The sequence below is a fragment of the Megalobrama amblycephala genome, linkage group LG12 (genome assembly GCF_018812025.1).
Source record: "Megalobrama amblycephala isolate DHTTF-2021 linkage group LG12, ASM1881202v1, whole genome shotgun sequence".
Classification (NCBI taxonomy): Eukaryota; Metazoa; Chordata; class Actinopteri; order Cypriniformes; family Xenocyprididae; genus Megalobrama; species Megalobrama amblycephala.
Genome location: NC_063055.1, coordinates 3401520 through 3427089, shown reverse-complemented (window position 1 = coordinate 3427089; position 25570 = coordinate 3401520). Strand labels below are relative to the sequence as shown.

Genomic DNA, 25570 nt, shown 5'->3' with positions numbered 1-25570 from the left:
TGCTTTATAAGTACTAATAAACAGCCAATATCCTATTAATATGCATGCTAATAAGCAACTAGTAAATAATGAGAATTGGACCCTAAAATAAAGTGCTACCAAAAATATGATTATTAAAATCAAATAAAATGAAAATAGTTAATAATAAATAACACCATGCAGAAAGCTCAATATGCATCACATTAAGTTTATTAGTTTATGTTAAAATGTTGTAATCTAAATTTTATATGCAATTCAAATACATAAATCTGTTTTTTTTAAACAAGCAACAATAGTTTTATGCTCTCAGGACCCAAAAATTCACTGTCAAAACACAGAAATAGAGGCATTTTTGGGTCACGACCCAGCGGTTGAGAAGCACTGCGCTAACAGACGAGCCCTCTGACGGCTTTGAGCCATTTTGCACTTTATCTGTACCCTCAAACCTCACTCAGAAAGCTTCAGGAGTGGAGTAGAAATCTTACGAGACACGCTCTGATAGGGTGAAGCCCTGCGTCAGGGTCTGTTCAACAGGGTTCCCAGAATTCTCCAGTCCTATCAGAGGTCAGTTTCCCCTGCGAGTGCCTCGGAAAGCTTGTCCTCACCTCACTGCCAGAAACTGACGGAGACACATCCGCTTACCGACAAATCACGGGATTCGCTAGAGACTCAACTCAGGACGAACTTCAGACGGTTCAGGACATCACGCTGTAGTTACAGGCCCAGACGGAATCTGTGGACGTCTTCTGCAGTTTCTGTGGGATAAAATATTAGAGTACTACAGTATTATTCAAATTTGCCAAAATATGAACGGGCAAAGGATGTTTAGCACGTGGATGGCGTATATTGGCATACATGTGTCATTTTCGGACACAGATTCCGTGTTGGCCTGATTATAGATGTTTGAATGCTGCAACAGTCGTTCTGCTCTTGGGTTCATTCACAGAGCCATTTTATATATATATATAAAAAATAACCAGATGAATGTAATTAACTTTCTAACAACCATATGGATATTATATAAAATTAACTTTCAGCAGCTGCTTACATATATATAAAAAAGATCATTATACAGTAAAAAATAATAATAATGCAACAGGAAAATGTGTTGTGGCTATTTTATCAAAAATACCTGCTCGTTTTGTAACAAATTTCTTGAGAAAAGCATTCAGGACAGTATTATGGCTGTTTCAGCTGCTTGATAATAAACTTCAGGCCATCAGCATCAGGATCTGTGATGTGAATGAACCAAAGAGCATACGAGTCGAGCTGTAACTGAGGCTGTAGACCGTATCTGAAAAATGTCGTTTACACACTTACAAACACACACACACAGTAGAAATCAGAGAGAAACACCAAACTGAATACCATTAGAGAACAGCAGTCCTCCGAGATGCACTAAAACCACGGCTGTGTTCAGAATGCAATATTAGAATACTGTGCAGAATATACTACATAATATATATTTTAAAAATAGTGTGAACCTGTATGCTATGGAAGCTCACGGAAGAGGATTAGGGCCAAGCAATAGTTAAAAAAATAAAACCATCTCGAAATTAAAGTTGTTAAATTTCGAGAAAAAACTCGTTAAATTACGAGAAAAAATTCGAAATAAAATGTTGAGAATAAACTCATTTAATTACGAGAAAAAACTCGTTAAATTTCGAGAAAAAATTCGAAATAAAATGTTGAGAATAAACTCGTTAAATTACGAGAAAAAAGTTGTTAAATTACGAGAACAAATTCGTTATATTATGAGAAAAATGTCGTTACATTTCGAGAAAAAAAGTTGAGATAAAATGTTGAGAATAAACGTATTAAATTATGAGAAAAAAGTCGTAAAATTTCGAGAATAAAGTAATTAAATTACGAGAAAAAACCCGTTAAATTTAGAGAAAAAATTCAAAATAAAATGTTGAGAATAAACTCATTAAATTATGAGAAAAAACTCGTTAAATTACGAGAACAAATTCATTAAATTATGAGAAAAATGTTAAATTTCAAGAAAAAAAGTCGAGATAAAATGTTGAGAATAAACTCATTAAATTATGAGAAAAAAGTCGTTAAATTACGAGAACAAATTCGTTAAATTACGACTTTTTTCTCGAAATTTAACGATTTTTTTTCTTGTAATTTAATGAGTTTATTCTCAACATTTTATTTCGACTTTTTTCTCGAAATTTAACGAGTTTTTCTCGTAATTTAACGAGTTTATTCTCAACATTTTATTTCGAATTTTTTCTCTAAATTTAACGAGTTTTTTCTCGAAATTTAACAACTTTAATCTCGAGATGGTTTTATTTTTTTATTATTGCTTGGCCCTAATCCTCTTCCGTAGAAGCTTGTTTCCACCATGGAATAACAAAAAAAGATAACTGAGACTTTTTATCTCACAATTCTGACTTTTTTCTCACAATTGCGAGATATAAAGTCCGAATTGCGTGATATAAAGTTGCAATTCTGAGAAAGTCTTTTTTTTCCCCCTCAGAAATGGACTTTATAACTTGCAAATGTGAGTTTACAAGTAGTCTGAATTGTGAGATATAAACTAAATTCTGAGAAAAAAAGTCAGAATTGCAAGTTTGCATCTCGCAATTATGACTTTATAACACGCAATTGGAAGAAAAAAAGTAAGAATTGTGAGACAAAAAGTTGCAATTACCTTTTTTCTTTTTTTATTCAGTGGTGGAAACAAGCTTCCATAGTATTCAGAATGTAACAGTATTTCAAAGAGCAGTTTGCTACATTGTAGTCAAAAAAATTACATTTTTAAAAAAATTCAATTTAACTTTTAGTAATCCAATCAAACAAGTCAAAAAATGTCACTAGAGATTTTTATTGTATTACTTCCAGTTTATTAGTCATACTGTAAATGGAAGGCTAAGTTAAGTGCATTGCATTGTGGGATAGTATTCAATATAGTGAATAATATATATGGATAATGCACATTTTGGCAACTGTAGGAGGTCATTTCAGTATTGTTGCATAAAAAACAGCGTGCTAGTATGGTATTCTGAACACAGTCAGGGTCATTTTTAGTGTGTACTTCCTCCAGCCACTGGTCATGTGGAGATCCCAGCCTATGAGAATGAAGGGAGCACTTGTGTCCTGATTGTGCGCTGTAATTGTTTTCTGTTTCTTTGAAACATGTTTGGTGTGTGCGTGTGAGTGTGTGTGTGTGTGTGTGTGTGTTTGGGTTCAGTCAGTGAAAGTTGGGCAGATTTTGAGCAAAGCTATGCAGCTGTCTTCTATCTCGCAGAGGTGATTTCTGGTTTGGAGAAACCCAAAGAGTGATTTTTTTATAAACGTACAAAGACACAAATAGGTTTGGAATAAGAAAAGGAATCAATATATTTGTAAATGTATAACTTTTGAATGATAAATCAACACTTTTTTTAGAACACTCTCCATGTAAGCACGTGTCTGTCATGTTGTCTGATTTGTACGTGTTTCTGGAGGATGGATCAGGTCCGGTTCCGCTCCGCTGTCTGATTAGAGTTGAATGTAAACCATCTAAAACCACCAAAACTCCAGACTCAAGAAGTATCATTCTATATTGATCCAGATCAATGTGAAATAAGATGATCAATCCAGTCTGTAGGAGAGGTAATACAGGTGAACAATACAAAAGTTTTGTTGTGACAAATTCACATGAATATTAACCATAGTGACTGTTTTCAGTATGCAAATTAGGCATAATCTTACTAAATTTGCAAAAATATGCATAAACAACAATATCAGCTCAAGTCTTTAAAGGTACACTATGTAACTTCTGGCCCTCTAGTGGTTAAAAAATAAAGCTGCATGTATTTTGCGGAAGAGCATTGTTTTGGTTGTGCTTCGGCTCTGCATGCGTGACTGTGCGGATGAATATGGTTATCCTGCTCATAAATCATTCCTTACAGGAATATAACAGAGAAATAACCAGTTTAGATGGAGAAGATCTCAAGCTGACTAGCTGAAGACGTTACTGTAGCTTTACCAGTTAATAGACATGGTACTTCCTTGAAAATAAATTCCAGCACAGCTTTACAACAAACCATAATGAATGAGCTTCACAATAGATGTTTTTCAGTGAACTCTGTTAGAGAGATACACATGACAATTTATCTGCTCCATAAAACACCTTACTCACCGGTTAAGTCATAAAAACACCATATCCGTGTCACTTATGACATTTCAAATCCCTCAGTTCTCGCCATCTCTGAAAATCCAAGCTAATGTTGATTCTTGTTTTATTACGAGCTCTGTCGCGTTCTCTTTTTGCCAGCAGACTCTCCTCTATTTGACATTTGTTTAAAACGGGTGTGTTTATAATGACCATTAATGTCTTTTAAATGACATGGTTCATATACTAGTATATCACTGAAGCTATAGGTTGTGAAATCAAGCATTTCTCGGGGTGTTTTGAACAAAGTTACATAGTGTACTTTTAAGTATTTTTTAACTAAATACATGCATATGTGCATGTAAATAAACATTCTGTTCCATTTTAGAAGAAAAACATCATGTTAAAATATTTAATTTACTCTGAATTTTATTTACTACATAAGCAAATTGCGAGACATAAACTCACACTTCAAAGAAAAGAAGTCAGTCTTTCTTCCTCAGAATTGGATTATATAACTTGCCATTGAGTTTATATCTCACAATTGTGAGAAAAGTCAGAATTTCGAGAAAAAAATCAGAATTTTGAGTTTATATCTCACAATTGCGAGAAAAAGTCAATTACGAGAAGTCAGAATTGCGAGTTTATATCTCAATTGTGAGAAAAAAGTCAGAATTGTGAGTTTATATCTCAGAATTGCGAGAAAAGTCAGAATTGCGAGAAAAAATTCAGAATTTTGAGTTTATATCTCACAATTGCGAGAAAAAGTCAATTACGAGAAGTCAGAATTGCGAGTTTATCTCAATTGTGAGAAGTCACAATTGCAAGAAAAATGTCAGAATAGCGAGTTTACATCTCAAGTTTATAACACGCAATTCTGATTTTTTTTCCTCGCAATTCTGACTTTGTTTTTCGCAATTGTTAGTTTATATCTCGCAATTGTGAGAAAAGAAGTCAGAATTGTGAGATAAAAAGTAAAATGACCTTTATTTTTTTATTTAGTGGTGGAAACAAGTTTCCGATCAAAATGGCACTTCAGAAAATTGCATTGAAAGATCCAAACTAATGCTAATGTATATGACAAAGGTGATAAAGGAAAAAGAAAAGGATCGTGTTTATAAATGATTTTGGATGATTTTGGAAGCCTGTAGTGTTTCTCCTGACTGACAGCGGATGAATTAAACATGTTGTGGTATTAGCAGCAAGTCAAACATAAAATGTGGTTTAAATCTCCCAGACAGCAGCCGCAGCCTGAATCGCTCCACGTTTAGAGTATTAATCATCTGTTTTTCTGTTATTCTCTATGTAAAAACATTTCAATAAGAGCCTCTTCTGTCATTTCTTTAGATTCTTTTCTTGCATTTCACACACACTGTTATGTAAATGTCTCATGTCACATTGACTTTGTACTATCTGTCCTTTTGCCATTTAAACACTGTTTTTGCAAGTCTCTCCGGTGTGCGTCTTAAATCTGTGTGAGCTGCTGTTGTGAATGTTTTTCCTACTGCCATCTCTCATTCCCAGAAAAAAAAAAAAAAATCTCTCTAAAATGTCACTCAAATTAGCAGTACTTGTTCCTTTACATGCATGTGAGTGGATGTGCATGTCTTTATGTATATTTCATTCATAAGACAAAGTTCTTTGAATGCAATCACTGAACTTTCTAAAGAAATATTGAGTATTAAGCAATTCTGTCCTGATCCTGTTGACATGATTGTTATATAAGCAATTCAAAAAGCTTATTTTACATAGAAAATTGAGGATGAAATTTATTTGATAAAAGGATGAATTTAATAACTATGTGAGTAAAACAAATATTAATGGTTCTCACCAGCCTTTCATTAGTGCCACATTTCCTTCCCTTAAATGCACTTTTTGAAAATTAATGTATTAAAAACTCTACATATATTTATCTTTGCAGTAAATCTTCTCAAAAATGTACGGAAGAGGATTAGGGCCAAGCAATAATAAAAAATTAAAACCATCTCGAGATTAAAGTTGTTAAATTTCGAGAAAAAGCTCGTTAAATTTCGAGAAAAAAGTCGAGATAAAATGTTGAGAATAAAGTCAATTTAACGAGTTTATTCTCAACATTTTATCTCGACTTTTTTCTCAAAATTTAACATGTTTCTCATAATTTAACGAATTTGTTCTTGTAATTTAACTAGTTTATTCTCAACATTTTATCTTGACTTTTTTCTCGAAATTTAACGACATTTTTCTCATAATTTAACGAATTTGTTCTCGTAATTTAACAACTTTTTTCTCATAATTTAATGAGTTTATTCTCAAAATTTTTCCTCAAAATTTAACACGTTTTTTTTCTTGTAATTTAACGAGTTTATTCTCAACATTTTATCTCGAATTTTTCTCGAAATTTAACGACATTTTTCTCATAATTTAACGAATTTGTTCTCGTAATTTAATGACTTTATTCTCAACATTTTATCTCGACTTTTTTCTCGAAATTTAACGAGTTTTTTTCTCGAACTTTAACAACTTTAATCTCGAGATGCTTTTATTTTTTTATTATTTCTTGGCCCTAATCCTCTTCCGTAAAAATGGCTGCTAAAACATCAACTTCATATAAACATGAACCTCACTACATTTATAGTACAAATCATACAGTTAAATCTGAATTATTCATGCTGATCAGAACAATCGTCTGTTATTGATTCTCAAAAGAAAGAAAAACAACAACAAAAAGTGTCATGGAATTATAACACAGATAATATTAAGCTTTTTGTAATATTCTTCACTTCCAGGCAAAGACTGCAGACAAAAGTGTATTTATCTGTATATTTGTAAGTAACATCATGGTAGACATGTAAATATTAAACATATTTTTTACTTTACATAAATGTATGCTATTTATACTCATAGTAAGTACAATACGGTGTATGTTTTTATAATGATCAAATTCTTATTTTTCCAAACAGATTCCTTGAAAACACCAAGTTATATACAAATGCAAACATGTCCATGTTGAAAAAAGCTTCCAATGTCTTCGCGTGGAACGCACTGTGATGTATCACAATAAAAATACACATGCAAAACGTTCTCAATCATCAGTTATTTCAGTAAGGAATCGGTTTAAACATCAAGACGGAAGAACGAGGAAAGCTTGTAAACAAGATGATGCTTAATAAAGACGAGGACAAAAATGCTTGTGTCAAATATTAATTCTTTAAAATATTTATTAATGATTTAATTCATAAAGGGGAGGTCCATAATACATTTCTCCAGTGTATAATATAACCACAGCTGAAAAAAAGTGTTTCAACCAGCACAGTTTGCATGGACATGTGCTAATATGTCATACGTGCAAGTATACGCACATATACGATGAACACAAGTCACATAACCGGGTTGAATTTGGCTCACAGCACAGCCAGGGCTTCTGGTGTGTTTTGGCTTACTGAATTAATACTAATAATGAAATTATTCCTGTTGGGGAATCTCACAAAAACGCTCAAAAGAAAAAACGAAACCAGTGAAACCCATTTTAGGTTCTTTGTTTTGCATATTTCAATTGTAAAGCATTTGTATATTATTATACTATTAGTTGTAATGACATTAACGCAGATCTAAATTTATTGCATTATATATATATGTTTTTTTTTTTAGATCATTGTATTGCAGCATTTTTAATTATCTGCAAAAAAGACAATTTAACAAAAATGTATGTGCTTAAAAATGGGCTTCTTTATTTTCTTTAGGGTTGAATTGTGACATGGTCACGTTTTGGTGAGATTCACCTCCGACGGAGAACGCCAAAGGAAGATCACATCCGTCAAAAGGATCTGCCATAAAGACTCTATTCAGTAAAAGTGTCAAGAAAATTCAAGAAATTTGTCCGTTTAGGGATGAACACTAACAGATTCACCCCTTTGGCTTAAACACATTAACATAACATCTCCCGTCCACATATAAAAACATATTACATTTCATATTAGCAATATACCCTTTGCAACTGTGCATAAACATGTTATTTTTGGGGGGGGGGATCAGAGTCTTCGGAGTACAGATGAGTTGAGGTCCTTGTGCCCCATACAGGACTCGTAACAATGTGTTACAACCTCGTATGACACAATAACATCACTCTTCGAATAGATGCAGGAGACCAAATCTTGACATCAGGTGCATCCATAAACCCAAAGGTGCGACTCCAGCGTCCGCATGAATACTAAACTCTATGGCAACACTGAACGAGAGGGCAATTCTGTCATCATACCATCTGAGATTATGGCAGTATCTTCCGCCCGCATCGTTTTCATCTTCATGGGAAGCACAAAAGCAGAAAAACACAAGCCTGAAGCGGCAGAAGACGTCTGTGAAAGCTGTCCTCGGCCTGAAGACATTTATCCGGATCACTAATGCTGTGAATCTCATGAAAACATGTTGAGCCCTAAATCTAAAGGACAAAAAGAAACTATATTTTACATGGCCTATTTTAAAGCCAAGAATTTTAGGGTTTAAACGGACATTTTGATGATAATGTAACGCATCCACATGTTTTAATGCGCTACAGTACAAAACGACTGATGCAACAATTTTTTTTAAAATGAGCATTAATTAAAGGCAGTACAACAAATAGCATTACAAATGATAAACCACTTTTCTTGTGTTTGGGTTGTGCTTAATTGTCTAGGTCTTAAACAGATTAAATTTGTTTTATGCAAAATATTAATTTCACATTTAAAACATGGACATGCTCTTTTTGTAAGAGTCACCCAATGAAAGGAAGGAACGGGTTTGAGGAAAAAAAGATCAAACAAGAGAATCAAAAGACTGATATTTTGACGGATCACTGATCAATATGGTCTAAAAATGAGCTAAAACTGACAAAAAGTTGTTGGCATCTGTCTTGCATGGAGTCCACGATGAGCGAATGTCTGTAATTGCATGATTTCATAAACAAAAAATGCAAAAAGGGAAAAAAGGCTCAAATTGTTCTTGCAGAAAAAAGAAAAAAAAAAAAAACACGTGGCATTCCACAAAAAAATTAGAGAAAGAGCAAAATGAAGAAGAAGAAGAAGAAAATAAAAATCACTCCTGAGATGGTGGATAATAGAGAGCAATTCTGAAAGCAAACAGAAACCTGCACGGTTTGGCGATCATGTCAGCTTGCTGGTCCTTCAATAAAGAAGGAGGATCTTTTATTAAATATCACGAATTCCACATGAAACTCCTCGACTCCGATAAAATCTGTACATTTTCTTTTAAAAAGTCTTTGTGGTTTGTCTCGGTCCAGAAGGGACTGCATTCTGTCCGCACCGTGTTTGTGTGAAATCGTAATTGAGACGATCACAGTCCGTCTGCGTGTGCCGACCGCCGTGCAGAGGAACGTCCGTTCGTGCACTAGCAGCATTTTTTCTTTCGTTTGCTATTCTTGCCGAGTTTAATCACATCGTTCTGCTGCTGTTGCTGCTGTTTGGCCACAGACTCTTTCTTTGCCCGGAGCACCAGCTCTGTGATGCAGTTAAACATCTACACAAAGACCAGAAACACACACGCACACGTTACTGTACCATCCGGCACTGAATCTGATGAAGATTAACACGTTTTATTTAACATATCCAGCTGTGTTTCAAGCTGCTGTAAAATAGATGACACTAGGGCTGGGCGATATATCGCATGCGACTGTCACGCGCATTTCGTCAGTAAAGCCGGTTCCCTGATCGCGGCTAAATCGCCATCACCTGCTTTCAAATGGAGCGGCATTTAATAGACAGAGCCGTAGATCACTGATAAGCCACGCAATATCACGTTCATATCGCAGATGAATCGCCTTCGATAATGAACGCGATATTGCGTGGCTTTTCAGTTAATCAGGGAACCGGCTTTACTGACGAAATGCGCGTGACAATCGCATGCGATATATCGCCCAGCCCTAGATGACACACACACACACACAAAACATATACATACATGCATGCATGCACATATACACACACACATACAATGTATACATATAATTTTCTTTTAAAGGGGTGGTTCAATGCGATTTGACTTTTTTAACTTTAGTTAGTGTGTAATGTTGCTGCTTGAGCATAAACAGTATCTGCAAAGTTACAGCGCTGAAAGTTCAATGCAAACGGAGATATTGTCTTTTAAAGTTATGGCAGTTTAATGCCTACAAAAGCGACTGGTTTGGACTACAACGAGCTTCTTCCCAGGTTGGTGACATCACAAACCCTGCAAAACTCGCCCCCTGGGAACATGCAACAAAGTAAGCGAGGCCATGTGGCGCAGCATAATGGAAGCGGAAGAGTTGTGTACACCGGACGTGAGCGACGCGTCAAAAGATAATAGAACCCATTATAATCTGTGATATTTTCTACACTGGATGCGCCACTGAAGTCAGCTTCCAGAATCTACATGAGATCAATGCTGGATTTACTGAAAGAAGCAGTTCCCACTTTAAAAGCAGAAGCTGCTGTTTATCGCCCCAAACTGTAAGTACGTTTTATTGTTTGTACATGTCTTTTAAACGTATAGTTCTGTTGCTATTTTTTGTTTGCATCAAGGATGTAAACAAAGACCAACGTGCTTTTGCTTCGCTAGCCAGTTAGCTAAATTCTCTTGCATACTTCAACAAACGCCAACAAACTTCTATGTTCATAGACAAACAGTTGTTAATCTATAAATTAAATGCTACTACTCAGTCATGTATTTGGCTACAGTAAAGCTTTAATCAGGATAAAACTATATTGAAAGCTATCAAACAGCAGTGACAGCATCTAAACACTTTGACACAAATACTAAATGAAATACCATTCATAAACGTCCTTTAAAAGCCGTGTTTGCAGAGGTTCTGCTTGACCCTCTTCATCTGGGTCTGATTCGGCTCAGCAATATAGACGCCATTATTTACATTTCCACTGAAGCACATGTAACGGCTCTGGTAACAACTAATGGTAAGGGGCGTGGTGTTTCCGGACACTTCAGCGAATCGCAACACACTGGGCCAGCTACCCAATCTGAGCACATTACGTATTTCGGAGGGAGTGGCTTCATAGAAGCAGGAAGTCAAACAAGCCTTTCGAATGACAGTGGAAACAGAGGTGTAGAATAAAGGTAAAATATATGAAAAATACGGCTTTTTAAAAAAAAACGAACCATTAAGACATGTTAAACTGCACCCCAAAAACACAATCAAGCCTAGAAAAAAAACACTGAACCACCCCTTTAATTTCAATGTTTAGTTAATTTCAATGCGCCAACTTTAAACTATGGATGCACACAAGTAAGTAATTATCCAAGTACTCATTCTGTGAAATTTGAAATATCTAGAACAGAGCAAAACTACATTTCAGTGAATTTTCCAGACCCAGAAGCTGCGCATTTGTGATTTTACCAGAGTCAGGTGTGTTTTAAGTGTTTTTACAGCACAATCTGAATGGTCCTGAGACAGAACCCTGAGGAACTCACCTCCTCCACGTTGACGTTCTCCTTTGCACTCGTCTCAAACAGACTGATTCCCATCTGCTCTGCGAACTTCTGTGCGTCATTCGTCTCCACAACCTTAGAGTTTGGATCGTCGTTTTTATTGCCCACTGAAGGGAGAACATGACAGAGGTGGAGAGAGACATTAATACAGAAGACACCACTGGACTCGGTTCATTCAAGACATTTCTACTAATCCATGTACTGAAGGTGTCATATCATGGAAAATTGGATGTTTTTTTGTTTTTTTTTTAAATAAATAAAAGTTTCACTAATTGCACCCCCCACTCCCCAGTAAGCTCGCCAGTATGGGAGTTTTTTAATTTAGAGAAAATGACTTGTTAGACGGCCCAGTCAGCAGGACTTGATAATCAACAGTGAGCGCAAAAGGTGGCAATACCAGCAACCTGTTCACTGAACTCCGCACCCATTATCCTGTGGATTTACCCACTATAAAGAGAGTAAGTTGCAATTATTTTGCTAGTCCTGTAATGGGAAATGTTAAATTAACCTGTTAACTGCCTTTTATATTAGCATCCCTTGAGGCTTTTAGTCCAAAAGTGTGCTCATTCGGATAGAAACGTATGCATTATTGTATGTTTACTTTAGAGAGGAATATTTTTGTTATATTTTTAACCAAAACAGGGCGATGTGAGCATTATGGTACGGAAGAGGATTAGGGCCAAGCAATAATAAAAAAATAAAACCATCGAGATTAAAGTTGTTAAATTTCGAGAAAAAACTCGTTAAATTTCAAGAAAAAAGTCGAGATAAAATGTTGAGAATAGAGTCATTAAATTATGACAAAAAAGTCATTAAATTAAGAGAAAAAAGTTGTTAAATTGTGAGAACAAATTCGTTAAATGATGAGAAAAATGTCGTTAAATTGAGAAAAATGTCGAGATAAAATGTTGAGTCATTTTCGACTTTTTTCTTGTAATTTAATGACTCTATTCTCAACATTTTATCTCGGCTTTTTTCTCGAAATTTAACGAGTTTTTTCTCAAAATTTAACGAATTTGTTCTCATAATGTAACAACTTTTTTCTCGTAATTTAATGACTTTATTCTCAACATTTTATCTCGACTTTTTTCTCGAAATTTAACGAGTTTTTTCTTGAAATTTAACTACTTTTTTCTCGTAATTTAATGACTTTTTCTCGTAATTTAATGACTTTATTCTCAACATTTTATCTCGACTTTTTTCTCGAAATTTAACGAATTTTTTCTTGAAATTTAACTACTATTTTCCTCTTAATTTAATGACTTTTTCTCGTAATTTAATGACTTTATTCTCAACATTTAAATCTCGACTTTTTTCCTCGAAATTTAACGAGTTTTTTCTCGAAATTTAACGAATTTGTTCTCATAATTTAACAACTTTTTTCTTGTAATTTAATGACTCCATTCTCAACATTTTATCTCGAGTTTTTTCTCGAAATTTAACAACTTTAATCTCGAGATGGTTTTATTTTTTTATTATTGCTTGGCCCTAATCCTCTTCCGTATTATGGAGTGCTAAACTCTCACATGTAATATGTTTTATTCATACTCAACACCGGAGGGAGCCCACCAGTGAGACCCAAAGAAGTATTCAACTTTTGACGTTCCAGGAAATGACTAATATGGACAAAGACATCTAGCTATCACTTTAGCTGAATAAAATGCAGTCATGAGTCATGAACATGAAGAGAATTATCACCATTGTGACAGTATAGGGTTTATCTGTGTTCTTCAATCCATCTTGGTTATTTTCGTAAAGATGATGTATATTTATAATCAACATCACCTTTATCACTGTATAAAATACTATAAAATAATATAATTTTTGCCTCATTTTGTGATAAGAAGCCACATCAGTTCACAGAAGGATGTTATTTCAATCACTCGACTGACGCTATTAATGCGTTTTTGGAGTAAAATATGCTGTTATTCTCATAAATTGTATTTTTACTCTGTGCTAAGCTAAAAACGGTTAGCGTTTTTGAAGTCCAAAGGCTTCATGAACTATGAATTTTAATTTAGGCAAGCCATTTCAAGGATTTGGGTTGTGTTTAGTTGTGTTGTTAAAGCTTATTTATAATGCTGTTGAACAGTATTTTTTCCCTCCTGGTTATTTCTTAGGCAGTGTCAATGAAGCTAGAGAAAGCTCAGTTGTATGCGATGGTGTGATTCATTGGCTAAGAAAAAGAAAGCAAAACACAAATCAAAGCAGAGATGAATTTGACTGATATCATTGTTTTTTCCCCAAGGTTTCTATAGATATCGTGATATATTGTTAATGGGAGTAATTTTGGTCACGATAACAGTGGTGTGAAAAATCTGATATCGTGACAGCCCAAATCAAAACTGAACAATTAATATATAGAAGTTGACTTGAAAATATATCAAATAAAATGTAACACGTAGAGTCTGCAATGGTGAACTGACCCAATATTCGACAGACGTCATCGCAGTTCTGGTTTATTTCATGCAGCCATCGTTTGACATTGACAAAGGACTCGGCACTGGTGACGTCATACACTACTATGACCCCATGGGTTCCTCTGTAATACCTGAGAATGGAAAATCAAGAGTAAAGACATTAGTTTAGTTTTTAAAGTAAGAGTTTAGTTTTCAGTAACCAACAGAGAACAGAGGAACAGCCCTCTGACTTTAAAACACAGGCCATCTTCTGTCTCCAAACACAGACACAAAGACAAGTGCACACACAAAGAGCTCTTTGAGAGGTCTGTAGGGACCAAGCCCTTCTGTCATTGGCCGAGCCTGTCACAGTTCAGCCTTAATAGCAGATCAAACCACATAAATATGCAGGAACGTGTACACACACTAATGAGACACTAATGAAGCGGCATACATTCCCTTTTTAGCTACGTAATGACCATCCAGCCTCGGGCCATTATACACAATGTCGCCACATTAAAGGATTAGTTCACTTCTGAATGAAAATTTCCTGATAATTTACTCACCCCCATGTCATCCAAGAAGTTTATGTCTTTCTTCAGTCGAAAAGAAATTAAGGTTTTTGAGGAAAACATTCCGGGATTTTTCTCCATATAGTGGACTTCACTGGGTCCAAATGTCAGTTTCAGTGCAGCTTCAAAGAGCTCTACATGATCCCAGACGAGGAATAAGAGTCTTATCTAGAGAAACCATCACTCATTTTCTAAAAATAAAAGTATATACTTTTTAACCACAAATGTTCATCTTGCACTGCTCTGTGATGCACCACACATTACGTAATCACGTTGCAAAGGTCACACGTGATGTAGGCGAAAGTACCGCAGTAGGACGAAAAACTCTATCTCATTTTCTCCAACTTCAAAATTTCTACAACTTCAATTTTTTTTTTGTAAAGGGTGTTTGACTAAGTCTTTGCACTTTCACTTTGTAAACACTTGCTCCGTACTTCTGCCTACGTCACACGTGACCTTTCCAACATGATCACGTAATGAGTGGCGCATAGCAGAGCAGTGCAAGACGAGCATTTGTGGTTAAAAAGTATATACATTTTTAATTTTTTTTAGAAAAAGACAGATCATTTCACTAGATAAGACTCTTATTCCTCGTCTGGGATCATGTAGAGCTCTTTGAAGCTGCACTGAAACTGACATTTGGACCTTCAACCTGTTGAACCCCAGTGAAGTCCACTATATGGAGAAAAATCCTGGAATATTTTCCTCAGAAATCTTCATTTCTTTTCGACTGAAGAAAGAAAGACATGAACATCTTGGATGACATGGGGGTGAGTGAATTATCATGACATTTTCATTCTGAAGTGAACTAAACCTTTAACACAAGTCCAAAACCTACAACAACAACAACAAAAAAATGTCTTTCCATTTTGACAGGCAAAAATGTAGTTTGAAGTCTTTAATGTAAGCCATATGTTTTCAGGTAAAGCTGGTTTTAACAATAATCCCCCCCAAAATCTATTTTATTAAGCATTTTCTGTATGAAAGCCTCTACACAAATGAAGTTTATTATGTAATGGTGTGTTTTTCACCAGTTTGTTGTTTCCAAATGTACAATACATCCAAACATCACAGTGAATGAATCCTCTCGCCACAGGAACTGTGAACTACAGCCTTCAGTCCCAGAGTACCAATGGTAGAAACGGATTCTCAGTCAAACTGCAGCTATAAAACGTTACACAACTAATGAGAAACTTCAAACAGATTCCCTGAGGAGTTCTGTTAGTGAAAAGCCACGCTGGCACACATAAAAACCATCTTGAAACATCCTGTTCACGGTCTTCAATAAAATATGTTATTACTGAATCTAAGAGTGAAAGCACTAATTCAATTCATTGTAAAGAGAACTACTAAAAATAATTCATTCTGACCGAGCGTTTGGTTTGATATCTACTGGACTGACTACTAAGAGCTTCCTGTCAGACAATATCAAACACAAACTTTATTTGGGCATGTTTCAGTTCTGTTCATGTTTCTCAAGAAGGCTGAATACTAAATCTGAAAACGTTTAAAGAAACCCCTTTTGTATTACGGTTTATTTTGAAATAGAAAGCACACGTGCGAGTAGACGTGTTCAGCTCAGCATCAGGAGTTTGATCACGTGTTTGACTCACGTAGACGTGATGGTTCTGAAACGCTCTTGTCCGGCTGTGTCCCATATCTGCAGTTTCACCTTCTCTCCGTTGATTTCCACCGTCCGGATCTTGAAGTCGACTCCAATAGTGGTGATGTAACTACCTACAACACAAAACAGCGATAGATTAGGTTGGGCTTTTTCTACCCCTTAATTTTTAGTTCTTCAAACATTGTCCAGAAGGTTATTTTAGGAACAGCACACTGCTGGCCTACATAGAGCTTCCACATCACATGACACGAGACAATGATTTCAGCTTAAACAGTCAAATTTAAGAATCCCTCCCAATATTTACAGTGATAAATATTTCCATTTTTGTTCTTTGCCCTGTACAGCAACATTCTATAGTTTGGGGTCTCATGCATTTATTTCATCAAAAACACAGTAAAAACAGTAATATTGTGAAACATTAAAGTAGCTGTTTTCTATTTAAATATATTTTAAAATGTAATTTATTCCTGTGATCAAAGCTGAATTTTCAGCATCATTTCTCCAGTCTTCAGTGTCACATGATTCTTCAGAAATCATTCTAATATGATGATTCGCTGCTCAAAAAAAAACAAACAATTTTTTATATCCATGTTGAAAAAACCATGATACTTACTTCATGATAACCATGATTTTTTCAGGATTCTTTGATGAATAGAAAGTTGAATAAAAAGCATTTATATGAAATATAAATCTTTTGTAACATTATAAATGTCTTAACTGTAACTTTTGATCAATTTAATGCATTCTTGATGAATAAAAGTATATTTGAAAAAAGGTCTTACTGACTCCACAATTTTGAATGGGAATATGATTCATAAAATTATTTATTTCTATTTGCAAATTAGAATAAGAGTTACAAAAGTTACTAGAATTTGTTAACTTCCATTAATTAAATAAGATTTGCACAAGAACTTGGTATTTTTTTGTTTGTTAAGGATTAGTTGACTTCAGAATTCAAATTTCCTGATAGTTTACTCACCCCCATGTCATCCAAGATGTTCATGTCTTTCTTTCTTCAGTCGAAAAATGAAGGTTTTTAAGGAAAACATTCCAGGATTTTTCTCCATATAGTGGACTTCACTGGGGTTCAACGGGTTGAAGGTCCAAATGTCAGTTTCAGTGCAGCTTCAAAGAGCTCTACATGATCCCAGACGAGGAATAAGAGTCTTATCTAGAGAAACCATTGCTCATTTTCTAAAAAAAATAAAAAATTATATACGTTTTAACCACAAATGCTCGTTTTTCACTGTTCTGTGATAAGTTTTTCGCCCTGCCGTGGTACTTCCGCCTAAGTCACGTGACCTTTCTAATGTGATTACTTAATGCGTGGCGCATCACAGAGCAGTGCAAGACAAGCATTTGTGGTTAAAAAGTATATAATTTTTATTTTTTTTAGAAAATGACAGATTGTTTCTCTAGATAAGACTCTTATTCCTCGTCTGGGATCATGTAGAGCTCTTTGAAGCTGCACTGAAACTGACATTTGGACCTTCAACCCGTTGAACCCCAGTGAAGTCCACTATATGGAGAAAAATCCTGGAATATTTTCCTTAAAAACCTTCATTTCTTTTCGACCGAAGAAAGGAAGACATAAACATCTTGGATGACATGGGGGTGAGTAAATTATCAGGAAATTTTCATTCAGAATTGAACTAAACCTTTAAATAAACATGTCCAAAAAAAATTCTCCAACACAAACAGCAGCTGTAACACCGTCCCGCCCCTGGCTTCAGAAAACATCAGGGCTGTCTGTACTCAAACATGATAATAAATCAAACAGATGATCTTACCTGAAAAAGTGTTGTCTGCAAAACGCAGGAGAAGACTGCTCTTCCCAACACCTGGAATGAAAGACAACAAACAAAACGAATGATGCAGCAGATTTCAGATGAATATGATAAACACTGACTCCAGCAAACCAGACAAAACCTCCAGACTAACGCCTGCTCACCATGTGGTTTCTCACAGCTTTCAGATTTACTGCTTACAGACAAAGCCGTACATTTGAGAAACGTGGTGTCTTTAGTAGGAACCTTTTCTCAAATAATGTTAGGAATAGGAACAAAATCCACACTGCAGATTATTGTAAGGAATTTGAGACTCTCTGCAATATGACCGTGTCACTTTCTTCAGCTCTCATGGGTTTGCAGGCATGTCAAAATAGCAAAGTCATCGATCAGATTGGAGCAGGCGGAGCTCTTGAGATATTACTGTGGAATACGTAACAGGCGGTTTACGAACGGTCTGTGGACGTGCCGTCTGAGACTACAGCCAACAGACACACCAACCGCTGACTCTCAGAAAGGAAGATGAACCAAGCAAACATCGTCTCCTGACAAATGACAACACTAACACGCAGGATAAAAGAGTTCACTTGCTTTATTTAGTGAAGGACTATAGAAAGGCATCCAAATCACTTGGATAAAAAAATACAGATGTTATCTTGTGCATACTGGAAAAACATGGACAAACATGAATACAGGACTTGGATATCCAGCAGTTTGATTCTGCAGACAGATACTCATATCAGTTTCAGGTCTCTCAAAAAGAGCACATAATCTAACAAATCTAGCCACAATTAAACATATCATAAGTTCAGTTTAAAACTGAAATCTTATATTACATGCTAGACAACCAGTGTCCAAACTGAGCCTCCGTCAAAGAACACAGCAGATTTTCTTTCCTCACAGACTATAGATCTGCAGCATATCATTCAGTCCCTTTATTAGAGTTCAGATCTGAGCCAGAGGGCAAATAAAAGTCCTCAGAGGACAGAAACACTGAGGCCTGTGTGTCCATCTACTGTACCGTCAGCAGCGGACGGGACAGCGTCCATCATTCATGTAATGTATGGACAACTGTGGTGACTAGGGCTGGGACGACACATCCATTCTCAATCGATACAATGAATCTCTAATCGATTCTGAGCTTAGTTTTAACAGCAGATGGCGCTCTAGGCTAACCGCACACTCTCAAACGCTCACGAAGAAGACTGCTGGACGGTGCTGGTGTGTTCGGCCTAAGAATATACATTAACAAGAATATTAACAAGAACATACCCTGCGTTTCCGCCATTTTGGGGTGAAAGCGAGTCGCAGTCCACTAGTTTCTATGGCAATATCAGCTGCTTTGTTAAAAAAAAAATGTACATTAAAGCTGAAATCCAACCTGAATGATGACAACACAGAATAAACTACTATCACTAGTGATCATCAAATCCTTTTAACACTTTATTTTACACACTTTGTGTTTAAGTCTTCCGCTTTATTCGCAAAACCTTTGCTCTCTAGAAACCCAGTCAGTTTGGGTTAAAATTCTTTAAACAGCTTATAAAGACTGAATTAATACCAACATATGAAATTAAATTAAGGACATGCATCAGAAAAATTGGGAATGTTGGACAATAAATATTTGAGTTGCAGTGTTGTCTAATGTCTGTTAAAGCAAAAGTGTACAAAAGTGGGAATTATGGGATAACGGGCACAGCAATGCATCATGTATTATAAGATCATTCTGTTTGTAGCGTGATCCATTAAAACGTACAATATAGCCTATTTCAATTCAGACCTAGATATTATTATTACTTTACTAGGTCTGAAATATATTGTTTGCTGCAAACATGATGATCTTAAATGTATTAATTATTAATTTACTATTAATAAATGTGTAAAGTTGCATAAAATGGAAATACTCAACTACGTTATCTCAGATGGATGGATGGTTGGATTCCACAACTGGTAAAATAAAACATATATAAGACAATACAACATTTACTGTAGGAGCCATACAATTTACTGGAGAAAAAACTATTCTATTGCGCTTCTGATTTGGCAGTGAAATTCGCCGATTTTGGGTGCGTAAGATGTGAAGGATTCTATGGTCCGGTTAGTATTTTCACCCCATAATGGCGGCCGCGGGCAGGCAGTGTACGAGTGTTTCTAAACACGTATAGTAGCGCCACCTGCTGTTTAAAAACTAACCTCAGAATCGATTTGAGAGAATCGCAATACATCTGAAAATTCTTTCTTTGTATCGCGAATCGAGATTTGATGTATTGTCCCAAACCTAGTCGTGACCAAGGACAAATTGTCAATATTTAAACATATGACAGTAAAGAAATTCTGTAAGTTGTCCCTGACTAAGCTAAAAAACAACAGCAACAACAATAAAAACACTACATCTCCAATGATGTGTATATATACAGTGCTTCCCACAGGTTTGAAATATACTTGCGGTGGTAGCCGGGCGAAAAATCCTCCCATTACCCACGGCACAAAAATGGTCTACTACATGTGACAAACAAATAATGTATGATTTTTAACAGTATTTTTATTTATTGAAATAAATTTTAATTACATAGCATATTACATTTAATAACATACTAATATTATGCATTGTAAATTACAGCATTTAAATGGTTCACCTTTTCCTATGTTCTCCTTGCTGTCATATAGTGTCTCTCTGTGAATGGGACACAGACTTTACTAGTAAAATTTATAAAATTAATAATATATGTGTCAAATAATGTTCTTAGTCTTTTCTTCCTGTGGGGGAGACTACAATAATTTAATTTAGAAATCAAATTAAATACAATTTATTGTGTAACCAAAATACCAATAATGCCCAAAAGAAAAAGAAAAAAAACTTAGCGTGTGACTTTTAATTATAAACAAGCCCGAAATACACCGGGACTCTTATTTTGAAATGTCTGTTCTATTGCAGGCTGATCCTTCAGATTCTTACAACCGTATAAAACATTTTATATAAAGGCCATGAAGTAGACTTTGTAATAATTCATCAGCTTGAGTTCATTAGCAATCGCTTGGCATAAATCTGCGCTTTTCATTGATTGAGAATCACTTTGAAGCAGTCTGAAGGGCTGTTGCGCGAGTTTGTAGAACGCGCAACAGCGCCGCCTTGTGACTTTGCAAAATGCAGCGCCCGTGGGAATGTCAGTGGGAGTAAACAGTTCTGACGCACACATAACGAGCAGGTACGAAACGACTAGTTAATCGATCGTGGATGGTTTCGTTATCTTGTGCGGATATAAAAGTATAAGAGGATAAAAATAATAAAAGCAAAAATGTGTCTCCAAATATACTTGGGCGGCCGTTATTATACGTGGGCGGCCCGCCCAAGTAAAGTCTATGTGTGGGAAGCACTGATATACATATATAAATATATACACATGATGTGTTTATATACACTACTGTTCAAAACTTTGGGGTCAGTATTTTTTAATTAATACTTTAATTCATCAATAGTTACAGTAAAGACATTTATAATGTTCAGTGTTGGGGAAAGTTACTCTTCAAAGCAATGTGTTACAATATTGTGTTACATTCTAAAAAAGGACCTGATTGTGTTACTTAGTTACTTTTTATGGAAAGTAATGTGTTGTGTTACATTTTCCTATTTCTCATCTGGGCTGGGCTAGCTGATTTGTTTTTTATTAACAAAAAAACCCCAAAGTTCTATTTTTGGCAAGTGTAAAGACCCTTTCACACCAAAAGTGCAAATGCAAAATGAAATGCAAACTCATGCCTGTACAACAGAGGGTGCAGCTCAAACAAAAAAACTTTCAGCTCTGCTGCCATTCTGGATTGCAATAATAATAAAAGAAACACAAACGTGATGTTTAGCTAAAGTCATTTTTGCTTATTCGTATGGTTGAACTGAACCATTCAAGGTCAGCAGCAAAGTCACTGGATAGTAAAGTAAGGTTAAACACATGTAGGCCTGGTTTCACAGCCTGAATTTCACAGATTTTCTTTGTTTTGAGCAATACTGAATCTGCTAGTGAGATGAGTAAATGCTCACATTAGTCTAAAACTACAACAACACCTCTGCACTTTTACTCTGGATTTCTCTCAACATGCGGACAGGAGAGCTGTCAGACAGTAAATGGGAAAACAAAGTCACTTGCATTACTTATTTGAAAAAGCAACTCAGATATGTAATGCATTACTTTACTAGTTACTTGAATAAAATTATCTGATTACATAACTTGTGTTACTTGTAATGCGTTACCCCAAAACTGACAATGTTACAAATGATTTATATTTCAAAAAACTGCTGTTCTTTTGAACTTTTTATTCATCAAATTAACCTGAAAAAAGTATCACTTTCTACAAAAATATGAACTATTTTCAACATTGACAATAATCAGAACTGTTTCTTTTGTTCAGAAATGTTCTTCCGTTGTTCTTGAGCAGCAAATCAGCATATAAAAACGATTTCTGAAGGATCATGTGACACTAAAGACTGGAGTAACGATGAGAAAACGATGAGACGGCAGAGCAAGTATTTGGACTATTATAGTCAATTTCTACACATTTAATGCGGTTGTTGGTTATACAAAATATATAATGGATGAACTCGCTCCTGAATTGGACTCATTTATTTATGCAATCAATGTCAATCATGGTAAAACTTCAGCGAGTGAACATATTCAAGCAGCTACTTTAATCTGAATGACAAAAACATTTAAGGATTCACACTAAATCCCAAAAAGCAAGCCATAGTAAACACCTTTCCTATTTAGGTCTACACAGCATAGACCTTATCTTTTGTGATAAACAGCTAATATCATTAAGTAAAAGTTCATACATAGATTAGTTACGGTTATTATTAATTGATAAATTATTATTTATTGGTAAATGAAACACAGGATTAATCAATTATACAGTAAATAATTGATTGAGTGGGCAACAATTAGATTAAAGGTGCCCTAGAACGTTCTTTCACAAGATGTAATATAAGTCTAAGGTGTCCCCTGAATGTGTCTGTGAAGTTTCAGCTCAAAATACCCCATACATTTTTTTTAAATTCATTTTTTTAACTGCCTATTTTGAGGCATCATTAACTATGCACCGATTCAGGCTGCGGCCCCTTTAAATCTCGCGCTCCCTGCCCTCCCGAGCTCACGACTATAAAAGTGCATAAACAAAGTTCACACAGCTAATATAACCCTCAAAATGGATCTTTACAAGATGTTCGTCATGCATGCTGCATGCATGTGTCGGATCATGTGAGTACAGTATTTATTTGGATGTTTACATTTGATTCTGAATGAGTTTGATAGTGCTACGTGGCTAAAGCTAACATTACACACTGTTGGAGAGATTTATAAAGAATGAAGTTGTGTTTATGAATTATACAGACTGCAAGTGTTTAATAATGAAAATAGCGACGGCTCCGTGAATATAGTAATAAATGATGGTAACTTTAACCACATTTAACAGTACATTAGCAACATGCTAACGAAACATTTAGAAAGACAATTTACAAATATCACTAAAAATAGCATGTCAGTTATTATTGCTCCATCTGCCATTTTTCTCTATTGTTCTTGCTTGCTTACCTAGTCTGATGATTCAGCTGTGCACAGATCCAGACGTTAATACTGGCTGCCCTTGTGTAATGCCTTGAACATGAGCTGGCATATGCAAATATTGGGGGCGTGCATATTAATGATCCCGACTGTTACGTAACAGTCGGTGTTATGTTGGGATTCGCCTGTTTTTCTGAGGTCTTTTAAACAAATGAGATTTATATAAGGAGGAGGAAACAATGGAGTTTGAGACTCACTGTATGTCATTTCCATGTACTGAACTCTTGTTATTCAACTATGCCAAGATAAATTCAATTTTTGATTCTAGGGCACCTTTAAGTTAATCAAAAATATAAATAATTGTTAGTACCAGCTCTATTACATTTTATATTACAATAGAAAAGTTATTTAAACTGTAGAACTACTTAACATTATGGATTTTACTGTATTTTACTGTATATAAATAAATGCAGCCTTTGTGCAGTTAAGAGCCTACTTTCAAAAAAATGTGTTAAAAATCGTACTGACCCCAAACTTTATTCATATATATATATATATAAAGATTTCAAGACAAAAAATGTATGACATTATCATAATACTGATAATATACAGCTCATCCAAACAGCTGGATTGACCTCATTTGTGTTGTCTGCATCACACAAGAAGGTGCACAAACTCAAACCACAAGAACCGCAAACTGTGAAGTGTTACTGGTTGTTAACCATACCATGAAAACAGGACACACTCGCCTTCGCTTTTGTTCAAAGACTAAAGTAAACTCTAGATCTCCTTCACTTCAGCTGTCACACACCACTGACAGACCATAAAACACACAGGGTTTCTGTGTCGAAATCAGCACTTACAAACACTTCAAATTTCATTATGTCTGAATGCATCTCAAATTGTTTCATTTTCTTCATTATTCTTGCATGAATATATATATGAAGTCAGTTATCAAGTGTGGAGAATCACATTCACTATCAGAAAGTTTCACAATACCTTGTTAATTTTTGACTAGATCTATAATTGTATCATTTTAAACCAGCTATGTAAATTGTTTTGATTGTAAAGTGTTTAAATAAATGACTTCGCTTTGATAATGTGTTATCTAATGACATTCAGACACATTAAGTGTGACTTCAAATACCTTCTGGGGTCACTTAAATCAATGCACTTCTGTTCTAGGACTGAATAAGTGATGCTACAGCAGGACTGATGAGCAGCAGATCAGACTGTGGATCTCCGGCCTGTGCTGGGATCAGCTCGATCAGCCCATAAAGCAGCAGAACAATGACATAAACACGCTCATCTGTTCATTAAATCAGACCTGCGTTCATTTACAGCCTCTCGGACCTCACAGCTTCAATATGAAACACTGAAACCCCCACAGAGCCTCGCCCCGGCCCGCTTCCCGTCACACATCCGCGGAGTCTCTTACCGCTGTCACCGATGATCAGCAGTTTGAAGAGGTGATCGTAGTCGCGGGCCATGCCGGTGGAGTGTGGCTCAAACCCCGCGCCTTCACTTCAGCTTCACGCCTCTCTCCAGCCGAACGCTTGGCTGGAAGCCGTCTGACGTCCCGCCCGGATAAGAGCGGACAATTTCACCCCGATAGAAGCCAAAAGCAGCGGGTTTGTCGTCGGGGTTTGGCGGTGTCAGCAGTCAGTCGCTCATTACCGGAAACGGCGCTTCCTCCTCCTGCTGCAGCAGCGCGGCTGCGGACCAATCAGAGCGCGCCGACGCCATATGACGTAACAGTCGTCAACAAGCCCGCGTCGAGATCGTCTAGATACAAAGAATCGCATTTTATTTTATATATATATATATATATATATATATATATATATATATATATATATATATATATATATATATATATATATATATATATATATATATATTTTTTTTTTTTTTGTTCTACACTGTGAGCTTCATTCTTTGTCTATATAATGATCTTAATAATAATAATAAAAAAAAGAGAGATACAAAAGATGTCAATAAATTATTATTATTATTATTATTATTATTATTTTTTAAAACATAAAATAGGTCAATAACAAATAAGATATCCAAAATTATTTTTTGAAGTGGTGTCAGGATGTC

General features: G+C 35.4%; 1 protein-coding gene across 2 annotated transcripts; it reads right to left on the bottom strand.

Annotated features, from left to right (window-relative positions):
• Window positions 1-161: 161 nt before the first annotated feature.
• Window positions 162-25204, bottom strand: rab35b (RAB35, member RAS oncogene family b). 2 transcript variants are annotated; one of them, XM_048209139.1, is made up of 6 exons: window positions 24906-25204; window positions 17925-17975; window positions 16124-16247; window positions 13966-14090; window positions 11522-11646; window positions 162-734 (listed from the first exon to the last, which is right to left on the bottom strand). In XM_048209139.1, exons 1-6 carry the CDS (start codon window positions 24955-24957, stop codon window positions 675-677), a joined length of 537 nt encoding a protein of 178 aa, XP_048065096.1. In that variant the 5' UTR covers window positions 24958-25204; the 3' UTR covers window positions 162-674. The 2 variants fall into 2 exon arrangements, with proteins under 2 accessions (XP_048065096.1, XP_048065095.1); XM_048209138.1 differs by lacking the exon at window positions 162-734 and adding an exon at window positions 7255-9577 and having other exon boundaries at window positions 24906-25196.
• Between the last annotated feature and the right edge of the window lie 366 nt (window positions 25205-25570).

Bases quoted from the DNA above. Each gene is read 5' to 3' on its own strand.
- rab35b (XM_048209138.1), bottom strand. From the start codon at position 24,957: ATGGCCCGCGACTACGATCACCTCTTCAAACTGCTGATCATCGGTGAC. The intron at 17,976-24,905 runs GTAAGAGACTCC...CTTTCATTCCAG, and splicing joins GCTGATCATCGGTGACAGCG to GTGTTGGGAAGAGCAGTCTT. The intron at 16,248-17,924 runs GTAAGATCATCT...TTTGTGTTGTAG, and splicing joins TGCAGACAACACTTTTTCAG to GTAGTTACATCACCACTATT.